Raw genomic sequence first — 15,072 nt, forward strand, 5'->3', positions numbered from 1 at the left:
AGGACATTAACCCTACTTTACTCTCTGATACAAACAAGATAGGGATTTATGGCTTAAAACAATCTCTGGACATGGCATTATTAACATTGCCAAACAAATTCTTCTACATAATGTCCGTATATTTAAACTAACTTCTAATTCTAGCCTTTGAGCTAAGGAGTGCATGACAACTGAGCTAACCAGAAAAGCACTAAGTGCTAATCAGCTAATCATTTTGTAAGCACCCTGCTGTGCCTGGGATTTGCAGAATAAGTAAAATCATGCTCCCACCACAGCCTCTCCCGCACTGGCACAGAAAATTCCTCAAACTCAGACGTGTGACCTTCTAGAAATGAGTACCGGAACGGGGCTGGCTCTTCTTCTAAGGTTTTCAACTGTTATTCTCCAGAGACTCCTACTCGCTCTCTACACTTTATTTTTCCTGAGTGGAAACTTATTGTGAGCCATGCAGAGGGAAAAGAGAGCGCTGCTTCTGGACACGCCATCCCGTCACCGTACCTTCTGTCCTTGCTGTTCATGTATTCCTGGAACCAGGTTTTAAACTCTCCCAGCTGGTGCTGGGCTAGGTTAACCACCTGTGAGGCAGCAAGCAGGTCTCCGCAGCGCATGCAGTAATAAATTAACGCCCACACAGGATGGCCTTCCACCTCTCCATCCTAAAAGAAGAAAGAGGCTCAAATAAACACACAAACAAAAGCCTACCGACAGCTTTCTGACATGCTGACCCTCAGCTAAGTGTTCCTGTACTGGGTCCCTTAATACTGACCACCCCATTAGGTAGGCACCATTCATGGCCGCCTCCTCCTCCCTGTTTTACAAACAAAGAAAATGAGGTGTGGCAATGTGAAGTGTTTGTTCAAGGTGAGCTGACAACTGGCAGTCTGGCTCTGCAGCTTTTCCTCTAAATCACTATGTGCCCCACCCGATTCAGAGCCAGCCAGTGGTTTTTCCACGGAACCCCAGTAGCCTGCAGAAATCAGGTAACATGTTCTGTGACAACTTAGACGTGCACTCCTGCAACCCCCACAAAGAGGGCTAAAGACGTTCCTTGACCAATAAGAGACCATCATTTTCATTCTGAGTTTATAAAACTCCAGAGAGGTGAACCGCAGATCTCTATCTACCCCTGCAGGACTCTTTCTAAAACCCAGATCTTATCATATCACTTCCCCACCTAAACCCCTTTGAGCTGTTTACATCTGAAATGCTGAGTCTGGCACTCAAGGCCTTCACTAGCCGACTGCAAGCTTGCCACGCCCTAGCACACAGCCAATACTCCAGGTACTCTTTCCTGCCTCCATGCATCTGTTCATGCTGTTCCCTCCTTGTGGAATATTCTTCTCCACGCCCCAGGCTGGTGAGCCCCTGTTTATCAAGCACAAGTGTGAACCTCACCTCTATGAAGCCAGCCTCCTGTGTATCCCAACACTCAGTAGCACTTTCACACAGCATGATAAATGATAATTCCCCAACGGGATTGTGAGCTGAGCAGAGGCCACATCCTAAGAACCATATCGTACTCCATTCTTCTAGCTGTCAGAGCCAACAATCTCAGAAGTCATCCCTGACTCTGCCTCCCACACCCAGTTCCAAGTTCTTCAAGTCCTACTGGCTCTACTTTCAAAACACATCTGGGACCCAGGACATCCTACGCCCCCCTCCCACACACACACACATACTGAGCTGAGCAAGTGCCATCATCAGCCCGACTCCACTACTAGCCTCCCAAGGCTTCCTAGCTTCTCTCCTCTCCCTTCTGGTCTCTTTTCTACACATAACCTCATTTTCATGGAAAACTCTGGAGGTATAAATGATCATACAGAGAAAATTGCCAATACCTGAAGTCCAGGCAAAGGAGCTGGCAGTTTAATGTTCAGGAAACTTCGAACCAACTGGTAAGTCCCAGGCACGCCGCCCAGCTGGGCCTGATGCAAATTTCCAAAGACAGTCACGAGGGTATAATTCTTATAACTGGAAAAAATTAAAAGAAAAAACTAAGGAGGTTGAAAACCCATATTACACACATCTGTGTCCATGTCCATGGCATTAGATAGACTGTGGACTCTGCAGGGCGGGGCCTGGACGTCCAGCCTGACACAGAAGAGGAAATGGTGCATATTTAATGAAGCGAACCGCATTACCTATGCAGTGGGCAGCGGATCGTTGTAACGATTTCTCATCACTGCAGATACTCAACAGAATCCCTGGAGGAACATAACTGTGGACTTCAAATGCATTAGGGCTAATGTGCAGAATAATAATTGCTGCCGCTCACAGCCTAATGTTCAAGTGAGTTCTTTTTAAACTTTTTCTTTGGAAAAATTTCAACCTACAAAAATTTAAAAGAATAGCACCAGCAAAAATACTTTAAAAGTGAGTATAATTGTTCTAAAATATTCTTTTTATCAACAGGTGACAGTGAATCCTTAAAATGAATGCCAGCAGGGAACAATGCCGCCAGAGTGAAAAAGAATATAGTTACAATAATGTGGACAGGAAACTCCCAAATAGCTCCAAGTGCTGCTAAAGGAATTACTGGGACAAGATAATTCTAAAAAAATAAATGAAAATAATAATAATAATAATAATAAAATAAAGGGGCAGGGGCAATTGCTTACCAGATATAAAACCAAAGAACACAGCCTGGTACCACTGGTGAAGGCAAGCACCAGTGTTAATGGAGGCCAGTGAGTTCAATGTGTCTCATGGTGTTCATTTCGTGTAGCTACTGTATAACACAGGACTTGGTATAAAAACCTATTCTCTGCTGACCAAGTCTGAATTACCTCAGTTACACCCAGGAAGCCTTATGAGCTCCTAATGAAGTGTTATTCTGTTGATTAAGGGACCACACTGCCAGGCCACAGGCAGCTGCACAGGCCCCGTGGCCAGGAGCTGAACTGAGCAGTGTATTCAGCTTGGCTTTTCTTCTTGAGCCAGCAGAGCCCAGCACCCTGTCTCTGAAACAAACAGGGTCTGTCGCACACTCATGACGACCCCTGCTGGCCAATTCAGAGCTGGAAGGAGTGTCCACAGGGAGGGGTGAATGGCACCAGCCCTACCAACGAAGGGGACAATAGTTAGGGCACCAGGGCACAGCCACAGCCCCCTCAGTGACCACGTCCAATTAGTGAGGGGGTGGCAAAGAAACCCAGGCACAAATCACAGGCCTGGGAAGGACTGGACTCACAGGGTTAACCGACTAGAACCAGAAGGAAAATAAAGGATCAAGGAGCCTTCCTAAGGTTTAAAGGTGGCAAGACTGCCGGGTGTGAAAATTAAAATGCTGAGCAAAAACAAAGGAGCCTAAGGAGTCATTGCTGAGCCGCATGAGGGAACAGGATCCCGACCTAAGGCACTTTGGTCTAATAATCATGTTGCCTCCATACTGAGGGGCAGAGAGAGGAGAAAGAGAAAAAGAGAAGTGTAACGGTGCCCCCACCTACCACGATTTTACATGGTTGCAGAACTACTCCTGATAGAGAAATGCTTCTGAAAACAGGATTATTCCCTTCGGACCTGCTCAACTTGTTTAAACTGTACCAGCTACAGAGGACTTAGCTTGAGGACTACTTGACACAGGAGAAGTGAGTGGCTTCTGGGCACTTGAGAGCCAGCCCCACGGTGCTGCTGCCGCCTTACCTCTGCTCCAGGTACCCCAGGGCCTGCCTGACCAACTCCATGCGCACTTCCACGCTGCTGCGGCTCTTTAGGGCATCCGTCGCCGGTGCCAACAGCACGTCTGTCATTTGCTTTACCATGGTCCACAGGTCAGAGATGTTCTGCACATAAATAAGACGGCATGTGACGATGCTGTGGGCTAGAGAACTGCCTGGCTCTTCCTCGCATTGACCTGCTCACCACAGGCAGGCAGGACGTGGAGGGGGAGAGGCTAACGTCTCCTGCCTGAGGCCCCCAGCCCCCAGGCTACGCCCAGCACAGAAGATGCACCTCTGCCCCGCCACCTGCCAGGCTCCCACCTTCCAACGAGCAGCCTGCCCCGAGCTGGCTTCAGATCAATGACTATCCCAGGCCTGACAGAACCACCCACATACTTAAGACCACACAGAACTAACAAGAACACTGAATCTCAGTGGGTTATCCCTTAAGAGAGCGTGAATACATTGACAATCGTCCAACGCACTAGGAGTTTGAACTCAAGTAGCTGCATTTCAGTCCTTACAAGGTCATTTCAGTATTTTAAGGCTTCAAATTAAAGCTTAACCTAAATAATATGTTTTGTCCTCCAGAGCCTCCCCAGGGCCACTGCTCTTACCCCATTCTGGGAGTGTCACAGCCTCCCCTTTTCCTTCCCACCCAGTCCCTTCAGAAGGCGCCTCCCACGACAGGAGCAGGGGGACAAGAGCGGGCTTTCTCGCCCTTATTCCCACCACACAGCTGGGACTCCCTCTCCCAGAACCCGCCTGGCTGTACATCCCTCCTGGAAAACGTGTTTCCTGAACCTCTGCACTATTCTAAAGTGAAGAATCCTTGAACGAGTGGAGAAAAGCAGGTTTACACTTTTCCAAAGGAAAAAAGAAAATCCTGTTTTCATTGTCCTCTCAAAATAAAAACTGTAGAAAATCCACCCAAATGCGACTCTTCCTAGCTGGTGACATGGTAGGTGAGTCGCGTCCTTTCTTCTTTAGATCTGTTTGTAGTGCCTTATATTTTACTATTTTAAAAAAAGCAAAGTTGGATGCATTTTTGAAGGAAAAAAATCTGTGTACTTCCACTATATCCTTCCTCTTTTCCCCTTCCTCCTGGCCTCCTACCAATCCAACCATCCATGTAATTTATTTTCCCCTGGGGGATAAAATTGGCCAGGGATAAGAACTGAGGGATGGGAATAAAGAGGGGGAGTCAGAGAGCAAGGGAACCAGCAGCATATGAAGATATGAAGAATGTTTATAAAGACCCCACTAGAATCACGTTCAAGGGGCTCACGGGTGTGAAAACCACATACATCACCTACCCAACTCAGCTCCCATTAGTCTGCCTAAGGAGGGAAACCAGTGAGGGAGGAGTTAAAGCCCAACAGGACTTCAAAGCAAACACAGCTCAAGAACTCCTGTGTCCAAGAATTGATCCTGGCTGCACCTTCTGAAGATGCATTAAAAATACATGGACAGCACCATCATCAAAAAACCAACCCAAGACCTAGCCGGTTTGGCTCAGTGGATAGAGCGTCAGCCTGCAGGCTGAAGGGTCCCAGGTTTGATTCCGGTCAAGGGCACAATCACCAGTAGGGGGTGTGCAGGAGGCATCCGATCACCAGTAGGGGGTGTGCAGGAGGCATCCGATCCATGATTCTCTCTCATCATTGATGTTTCTATCTCTTTCTCCCTCTCCTTTTCTCTCTGACATCGTTGAAATGTATATATATTTTTAAATTATTTACAATACAACGCTGAGGAACAGTTAACATTTTATCCCATGGAACAGAGTGTTTCTTCAGCCCATTTCTGCCAAGTCAGCAAGTTGCTAATCCCCTCTGAACACCGGCCCCCAGGTTCCTGCTCGGGCTGGCTCTGGGCCCTACCTTATCGTCCAGCTCTGCGACGGAAGCGCAGAGGTCCACGAGGTTAGGCTGCAGGTGCCCGTTTACGATCTTCTCGTTATAGATATAAATCTGAAATAACGAAAAGCAAAGGCACATTTCTAGTTTCATCTCTTCCTTTTAAAACCTCTTGAAGCAGTGCTAAAGCCAGCTCCTGTCCCACAGTCAGCAAAGCTTTGGCCAACCTGTCCTTCTTCCTGTCCGTCCTGCCCAGTGGGCAAGGCCACAGCCCGCTTCCCAGGTGTGTGGTTGGGCAACAGCATCCGCATGCACACAAGAGCTAACTGCCCCCCCAACCCTTCCTGACACCTGAGAACCAGGAGCGGGGTGGGCCTGGGGGGAGTACCGCAGGCCATTCTGTGCCTCTCTGCCCAGCAGACCCTCAGTCCCAGGGAGCAAGGACCACAGGGAGAGATGGACAATGGAAGGACTCCCGCAGCTGCTCCCTAAGAACCCGAGGCAAAGTTTGGTAATCTTTCAGCAAAAGGATGGAATGGGCCAGGCCCAGGGCTCGGGGACTGAGTGGGGAGGGTGTGGCCGCAGCCCTCCCCGGGTCAGAACAGCGGCTGTTACACTTTGGAGTGCCCTTTCTCCTTAGCAAATGTTCCCAAGGAAAAGGAATTATGTGATGTGTAAGGTATGAAAAAACCACTATTACTTTGAATTGTATTTTAAAAGAACTAAAATAATGATTGTAAAAACTAGCAAGTTCTAGTCTTTACATCTGAAGTCCTTGCTCTACCAGGAACCGAACAAGGTAGTGATGTTAGACAAACCAGGAACCCACTGAACCCTACTTCCCTCTACTATAAATGCGGGGTGCTACCACGTAGCCTCTGGGGGCGTTGCAAAGATTTAAAATGGGTTTTAAACTGTAAGGTGGTGTTTATTCACTCAATGAGCAAGGGGCCCTCCCCTCTGTGCAAGGTACCATGTTCAATCTGGGATGTAAAGATTCACTCCCCACTGGAAGGCACAGGCACTGAACAGCTACATGACACAGTGGTGTCCTCGGTGCTGGGAAGGTTAGCTCTATGAACCCTAGTCTTCACAGATACAAAAGACTCAGTTTCTCTCCTCAGAAGCTTACTTATTAGGCCTGAACTCTGGTGGTGGCTGGGGCAATGGAAGAAGTCAGATAAACAATGAAGGTGAAATTTAAAGGATGCGGGGAGGGATCTCAAAATTGGAGTGGAGGAAAAGAAATGAGGGTCTAGTAGTAAAAGCTGAGGGATTTGGAAGGAGGGGGCTGGCTTCGGCTGCCTGGTGAGAAGTGGCCACGGCATACTGAGACTTTAAAAAAATATTTAGAGCTCATCTTACCAAGGGGTGTAAGAGGGATGGAAGTCTGCCATCCTCGATTCAGGAAACAATTTCCCCTTTTTGATACTTTGTTCGAGGAAGCGGCAAATTGGAATAAAACATACAGGTGGCCAACACTGCTTTATTCAAAAAGTCAGTTCCAGCCCTAGCCGGTTTGGCTCAGTGGATAGAGCGTCAGCCTGCAGACTGAAGGATCCCCAGTTCAATTCTGGTCAAGGGCACATGCCTGGGTTGTAGGCTTGCCCCCCAGTAGGGGGCGTGTAGGAGACAGCCAATCAATGATTCTCTCTCATCATTTATGTTTCTGTCTCTCTCTCCCTCTCCCTTCCTCTCTGAATTCAACAAAAATATATATTAAAAAAAAAAGTCAGTTCCAGGTACTTGGTGTCCTCAGGGCCTTTTCAGTCCAATGAGTCCCTGTGCTCCCCACACCTGCAGTTACCTCAATCCACACCCATACGATTACATGGTCATAATACACAACTGGACCACGGTCCCACAGTAGCGTGAGCTTGCCAAGGACATCATTAGAAAGTGGTGAGTACACGATGCTTATGAAGTAGAAAAGCATTTAGGAAATTTCTCCACGCAAGGTGAAGAAGGATTTCTGATGATGCCATCAGCCCCCCAGGTAACTCAGTTAATAGAGAACTCCGTTTGCTAAGCAGTGCAGTTACCCAGCTTTACTGTGCATGGGCCACTGCCAAATGCAAAATGAGATGCCTGGACCCGTGTAGAGGCAGAGTTCAATTTCCCTAAATCAAATCGGAGTCAGTAGATTAGCCAATTTGATGGAATTCTCCAGGGGCCTAGATGGTAAAATATTAACCAGTCCTCTGAATGGGCCTTCAGGGTTTGACTTTCACATGAAGCCTTTGCTCGCTTTTACTCCCCAGGGGCCCACATTGTTCCTGGACTCGGTCTTCCTCGAGGGTGTGCTCACCTGCCGGGCATAGGCCATCTCGATGCTGTCCAGGGAGCTTCGACCAGGGGGTCCCACATCGCTGATGTAACTTGGCTGTAGACGAATACACATTCAGAGCTGGTTAAGAACAGCATTCAGTCATATAAACAAACAAACTAAAAATTATAGAAACACATGCCTGTCTTTTTTTAATGTTTTTATTTGAGAGAAAAGAAGGAAGAAAGAGAGAGATAGAAACATCTATGAGAGAGAAATATCATAGGGCCTGTCTCCTGCACGCCCCCTACTGGGGATCGAGCCCGCAACCCGGGCATGTGCCCTGACAAGGAATCAACTGGCGACCTCTTGGTAACCACATGCTTGTCTTTAACAAATCTATGAGGAGTCTGTTTCCTAGTCAGACGTCCTCCAAATGATGTTTTTAGGGGTTTCATTAGAAAGCAACTTTTTTACCATGAACATGAGAAGAAGGCGGCCAAGGGACTCAGTTAACTGAAAAATAATGGGGGGGGGGGGGGGGAGGTAAGTTGTAAGGATATCTCAGTGACCATTCCTGAAATGTACATTTCTCCAAATTCGGCTTCAATACCAAGCTCCCGCTCCACCTCATTGCCCTCTCCATGGCTGCAGGGCGGTGAGGCCATCATTGCTTTGTGTGGGCCTCCTGTTTCCATCAATCATATCACACGGCTAGGGAATGGAGTTTATAGGGTTCAACACTTCCAGTCTAGAGTCCACACTAAGACAACAGCTGCTGATTAGTTTCCTGCATCTGGAGATATGAAACCAGTCTGGGTGGCAGTCCTACAGCCATTCAGTAAGCATCCCCACTAAGCCTGCCTGCCTTGTGCACAGCTGTGTGCACATCGACCCACATGGATGACAACAAGCCAGGCCGCAGATCCTGCCCTCAAAGACCTTACCATCTGTTGGGGAGAGTTAGACACAAATATATGGAAAAGATTAGAAGTATTTAAAAAAGAGAGAGAGAGACTAACATTAATCTTTAACTAAGTTTACTCCCTACTGTAAACAAATATGGATCAAAATTAGGTGTATCCTATAGGTATATTCTTAAATCTCCAATACTTTAGTTTGTACTGCACTGTAGCAGAAACCAAGTTTTTTATACACTTCTCTCATTTAAAAAGAAATAAATGCTGTATTCTCTAAATCTAAAACAAAGCCGTTTAAAGTGGGCTTAGGAAGCCAGTGGAAGAGAGCAGCAATACTTCCTAGCACTAGCAAAGCCAGTCAACGGAAGACGCGTACGAGCTTGCCCTGGGAGTCGGGTAGAGAGGAGAGAGGGCTGGAGGCAGAAAGGTGGGCTGTACACAATCAGGTTCTGGAGAAGGAACTGGACTGTGGGATACCTGGGTCCCAGGAAGGCCACTCTCTCCCTGGCTTTGGGGACTGGCACATTCTCTTGGAGCCTCTGCTTCCCATTAGCTGAGTGAAGGGGCTGTCCCAGACAATCTCAAGAGGTCCTCCTCAGCGCTGACCTTCTACAGTCACTGATATTAAAAGAGCTTTAAACACTTCACCGACCTTGGTAGAAGCTGGCTGACCCCATGACTATTCCAAATCCCTACCTCTTATCTTCGCCCCCTGCTACCTTTCAGTCTGGCAAATGTAGTTAAATATACACCCAATGGCCATTCCTATTTGAGTCATGGAATTACTGAAAACTACTAGGTTACAATAATAATAACTACACTCACTGAGCACCTCCTACGTGCCAATGTCCATGTATTCACTCCACAACCCTATGAAATATATACCTTCACCACATCAATTTACAGATGGAGATGCCAAAGCGCACAGAAGGTCACTCCAATAGGAAGCAGTGGAACCCTGGTTTGCATCCAAAGTCGGCACCCACTGCCGGCCAGGGCAGCTTGGCACAGCTTCCAAGGACAGCCACTGAACAAGAGTGGTTAGAAATTCTGGCTCCGCCACTCACTGGCTGTGCGACCTGGATTGAGTATATTGCTTCTTTTGAGACTCAGTTTCTTTAGCTATAGAACAGGAGCAGGGATGAGATGCATCTCATAGGTCTGTGATGGAGATTAAATGGGGAGAAAAACAGTATTCACAACACTGTTGTGAAGATTAAGTAGAAAGAGCTCAGTATAGTGCCTAACACTCAGCCAATAAGTGTTAGCTGTTATCATGTTTTATACAAAAAATAAACATAGAAATAAATCCTACATTGAACAATAGATAGACATGGACACTACAGAAACATATCTTAAAATATGTTACTTGGAGCTGGCTGGAAATTCTCGTCTGGTCTTTTTATAATAAACACATTCCTGTATGAAGAGAAGCCCCAGCAGCTCGTTTTCAACATCTGGACTAATTGTGAGTGTTCCCAGTAACAGAGTTGAGGGCTGTTCAATAAGACCACCGTTCTGGAACAGAACCAACCATCGCAGGTCTTTTTAAAGAACAGAGCTCTACGCCTGTTAATCCCAGTGACCTGAGGAGGAATGAGGCGGGGGAATGACAGGGGAGCAGCACTAGAACATTTCTGCAAGGACACAGCTGTTTCAGCTAAATACACACAAATAGCCTTGAGAAACATTATCCAGTACTAAAAACCCAATTTTTAAAATTATCCATTTAAAAAGTAGTTGGATTTTAGGTTTCAGATTTCCATTTAAATTAATTTTGCTTAATGCTCTTGTTTTCAAAAGCACCTTTCCTTCATTTGCCCTTGGCCCAGCCTCTATGTCACCACACGTAAGGTCAATTATCCGTCCACAGGATGTGTATGTGCACATTCCTGAGCCGAGGAACCAGCAAACGCTTGTTGGAATTTCAAAGCCAAGGGCTACTTGAGGCTGGGAAACCAGTATACTCTGTAGGAATAACACTGCAAACTCCTCATACTTATGAGTTTCCCTGCACAGGGCCCAGACTGAATACAGTGGGGGTGACAGGAACAGGAACCAGAGATCGGAAAGGCAGGGAGGGAAGATGGAAGGCAGGGCCAGAGAAGGGGCTCACCCAGGAGTCTAGAGATATGTGGAGAAACAGCCACCTCTGGGAGCACAGCCACGAGGAGGGTCCTCTCAGAGCAGACGGTGTTCCTAGAACAGGCATTCTAAGAGAGCATCCCAGAACAGGCGAGGCGTGGCTGGAGCATGACAGGAGGGAATTACAAACTTAAACTGAGCATTTACTTTTGTTCAAAGTGTATCCAAGGATGAATCAAACTTTTCCCAAGGAGGGCACATTCTAGTTAGGGAGAAAAGTATGGGAACTAACACTCCTAGCAAAACAAGTACAGAATGAAGAGGAAATACGGTGATACTACAGAAGAAAGTGAACTGGCTTTATATGAGCACAATGGGACCAAAGTGATTAACTTACAATGCTGGCTATGAAATCTGTACCCAGAAACCAGTACTACTAGTGTAACTCACCACTGAATTTAAGACATCCTGATTTCAGAAATGTTAAAATGGGGGAAAGATACACATATCTTTCTTGGAATTGATGAAATATGGCACTAAGTCAGTTATCAAAATCAGACACTATGTCCATATACGCTGTTCACACATCACAGTGTGGAATGTGACCATCATTATCTGTAACTATCTATAATAATCTATAATAATAAAAGGGTAATATGCTAATTAGACCGGACGTCCTTCCGGACAAAGCCGGGGCCGGAGGGAAGCCCGGGTCCTGGGTGCCAGAGGGAAGCCGGTGCCAGCAGCCAGGGGAAGGAAGGCGTACTCTTGCATGAATTTTGTGCATTGGGCCTCTAGTTAAGCTTCTCTACTGAGCCTATTAGTTGCTAGGTTAAGTCATATTCCAGACAACACATTAAGGACCATCCATTGACTACATCTAATTCCAGCACAGCCACTGGACCCCACTAAGGTTAGATACATTTACCTTTAAGTGCTGTTTTTAAAGGTGGCTAAGATACATCGATTCCCAACACTGCTCATACCCCATGTGCTGTCAGGTCAGCAGCGCCACACAGAAAAGTGCCTGCCCAAGGGAAGAAAATATCACCTTTCCACTACTTTGAAGAAAATTATATGGAAAAAGCCTGTAAAAACACATGGTTCCACATATCCACCAGAATGGTTAAATTTAAAAGGACAAAATGTTCACAATAGTGCTATTTATAAAAGCCCCAAACTGGAAACTATCCAAATGTCCATCAATTCCAGAATGAGTACACAGATTGCAGTTACACTGTTCAGCCATGAGAATGAATGGCCTACAACGATATACAGAATGTTAAGCAGAAACAGGAGTACATATTGTATGACTCCATTTACATAAAGTTCAAAAACAGACAATATAAATAAAACAAACACACACACACACACACACACACACACACACACACGCAAATTGTCCCTGCAGGAGTTTGACTGGGAGACCAATCGCTCACTATGATGTGCGCTGGCCACCAGGGGGCGGCGCGGAACAAAGGGAGGCCTGGGTCAGCAGCCAGAAGGCCCTGATTGGCCTTGATCGAAGGGGCCAGGCCTAGGGACTCTACCCATGCACAAATTTCGTGCACTGGGCCTCTAATTAATCTATGATGTTAGAAGTCACAGCAGTGGTTCCCCTGCTGGAGGCAGTGGGGGCAGTAACTGGAAAGGCGTATAATGAGGAGGACTCTTGGGTGCTGGTAATGTCCTGTTTCTCCATCTGGGTGTGTTCCATTTGTGATCATTCACTGAGTTGTATTCTTAGGATGTGGGCTTTTCTCGACACGTTGTACTTTAGGAAAAAAGTTCAAAACAACAGCAACAAACAATAAAACCCACAGGGTTTCATAAAGTGGCAACTCCCTGGATAACCTGGGGAGAAAGCCACCACTCCATTCACTGGCTTTTACAGCCAGCCTACCCACTCTGCTGGTGTCACAGAGAACAGCAAGTGCTGGTAACTCCCTTCCCAAGGGGACTCCAGGTCAGGGAAGAAGAGTCTACTAAGTAAACTAGTCTATTTTTAAGAGAAGAACAATCAAGAAAGAACATCTCATTAACAGCTTATAATTACTTCCAAATCCCAATACAGACCACAACCTATTAACACCATTTTAAAAAATGAAGTTTATAAAACCATGAGCTATTCTATTTATCTGCCCAGACTCACAAGAAATTGAGAAAGAAACATTAGGCTGATCAAGGGCTTTGGACATTAGTTCTTCCTTTCCAAAGACTCTGATCAGAATCTTGACATCTCTGAGTCTCAGATATGTGAACAGAGCCTTAAGGAATAATTTCCTAAGACAAATGACTTTAGCACCTTTTTATTCGGGGGGCTAACTTAATAGAAAAACTGGTTTCTAAATCAGGAGTAAATTTGTAGATATGGGATGTGTGAAGTTATCCTGCAGGCATGACAAACTGCCAAGCTACCCACCCTCGACCCAGACTTCAACAAAACATGGTCTAGAAGGAGATCCTGGATCTCACCCAGATAGCAAATTGTCCCTGCAGGAGTTTGACTGGGAGACCAATCGCTCACTATGATGTGCGCTGGCCACCAGGGGGCGGCGCGGAACAAAGGGAGGCCTGGGTCAGCAGCCAGAAGGCCCTGATTGGCCTTGATCGAAGGGGCCAGGCCTAGGGACTCTACCCATGCACAAATTTCGTGCACTGGGCCTCTAATTAATCTATGATGTTAGAAGTCACAGCAGTGGTTCCCCTGCTGGAGGCAGTGGGGGCAGTAACTGGAAAGGCGTATAATGAGGAGGACTCTTGGGTGCTGGTAATGTCCTGTTTCTCCATCTGGGTGTGTTCCATTTGTGATCATTCACTGAGTTGTATTCTTAGGATGTGGGCTTTTCTCGACACGTTGTACTTTAGGAAAAAAGTTCAAAACAACAGCAACAAACAATAAAACCCACAGGGTTTCATAAAGTGGCAACTCCCTGGATAACCTGGGGAGAAAGCCACCACTCCATTCACTGGCTTTTACAGCCAGCCTACCCACTCTGCTGGTGTCACAGAGAACAGCAAGTGCTGGTAACTCCCTTCCCAAGGGGACTCCAGGTCAGGGAAGAAGAGTCTACTAAGTAAACTAGTCTATTTTTAAGAGAAGAACAATCAAGAAAGAACATCTCATTAACAGCTTATAATTACTTCCAAATCCCAATACAGACCACAACCTATTAACACCATTTTAAAAAATGAAGTTTATAAAACCATGAGCTATTCTATTTATCTGCCCAGACTCACAAGAAATTGAGAAAGAAACATTAGGCTGATCAAGGGCTTTGGACATTAGTTCTTCCTTTCCAAAGACTCTGATCAGAATCTTGACATCTCTGAGTCTCAGATATGTGAACAGAGCCTTAAGGAATAATTTCCTAAGACAAATGACTTTAGCACCTTTTTATTCGGGGGGCTAACTTAATAGAAAAACTGGTTTCTAAATCAGGAGTAAATTTGTAGATATGGGATGTGTGAAGTTATCCTGCAGGCATGACAAACTGCCAAGCTACCCACCCTCGACCCAGACTTCAACAAAACATGGTCTAGAAGGAGATCCTGGATCTCACCCAGATATTACACATCTCTCTGAGCCTCAGCTAGCCTAGCTCTTGTGGGAGAAGAATGCTAGCTAACCATAAAACAACTTCTGGAAAAATAACTTATGGAGAAGCATTGGTAAAAATATTTGAAATGTCTAACACTATAATTTTCATTAACATTGTAATTTTTAATCTGCACCTCTAAATTATCTGAAACTGCTTTTTACAAACTATAGTACGGGATAGCCATGATGGGTCAGGTTATCACTAATCTTCCCAATAATCACATTGCACCAGTGAAGACACTGAAGGTCTGCAGGGTTAAATAACTTGGTCAAATAACTTGGACAAGGTCAGTGGTGAAGCTAGAATTTGAACTCAGGGCTGTGCTCTCCCCACACCAGAGTGGCAAATGTGTGGCAAGCCACAGCTTCTCAGCACAGGGCAGACATCACTAATCAAGCCACAGTGTCCCAGCACAGGGCAGACATCACTAATCAAGCCACAGTGTCCCAGCACAGGGCAGACATCACTAATCAAGCCACAGTGTCCCAGCACAGGGCAGACATCACTAATCAAGCCACAGTGTCTCAGCATAGGGCAGACATCATTAATCAAGCAGGACATTCTTCCTGCTGATCCCAACACGTAGCCACAAAATCCCTCCCAGGAAATGTCTCTAGAATATATTAAGAGAAAAAAGCAAGATACAGAACAGAGCATACAGTAAGCTAACTTTTGTGTAAG

At 46.1% G+C, this 15,072-nt stretch overlaps 1 protein-coding gene across 5 annotated transcripts in view; it reads right to left on the reverse strand.

Moving 5' to 3' along the window:
- Window positions 1-15,072, reverse strand: part of NUP93 (nucleoporin 93kDa) — a 74,244-nt gene that overhangs the window by 11,296 nt on the left and 47,876 nt on the right. For all 5 annotated transcript variants that reach the window (XM_014545553.1, XM_005873535.2, XM_014545554.1 and 2 more), the window contains 5 exons: window positions 7,827-7,901; window positions 5,543-5,632; window positions 3,643-3,782; window positions 1,839-1,971; window positions 499-656 (listed from right to left, as the gene is read on the reverse strand). In XM_014545553.1, the coding sequence (XP_014401039.1) occupies window positions 499-656; window positions 1,839-1,971; window positions 3,643-3,782; window positions 5,543-5,632; window positions 7,827-7,901 (596 nt within the window). The remainder of the gene's footprint in view (window positions 1-498; window positions 657-1,838; window positions 1,972-3,642; window positions 3,783-5,542; window positions 5,633-7,826; window positions 7,902-15,072) is intronic.

Source organism: Myotis brandtii, unplaced genomic scaffold (genome assembly GCF_000412655.1).
Source record: "Myotis brandtii unplaced genomic scaffold, ASM41265v1 scaffold411, whole genome shotgun sequence".
Classification (NCBI taxonomy): Eukaryota; Metazoa; Chordata; class Mammalia; order Chiroptera; family Vespertilionidae; genus Myotis; species Myotis brandtii.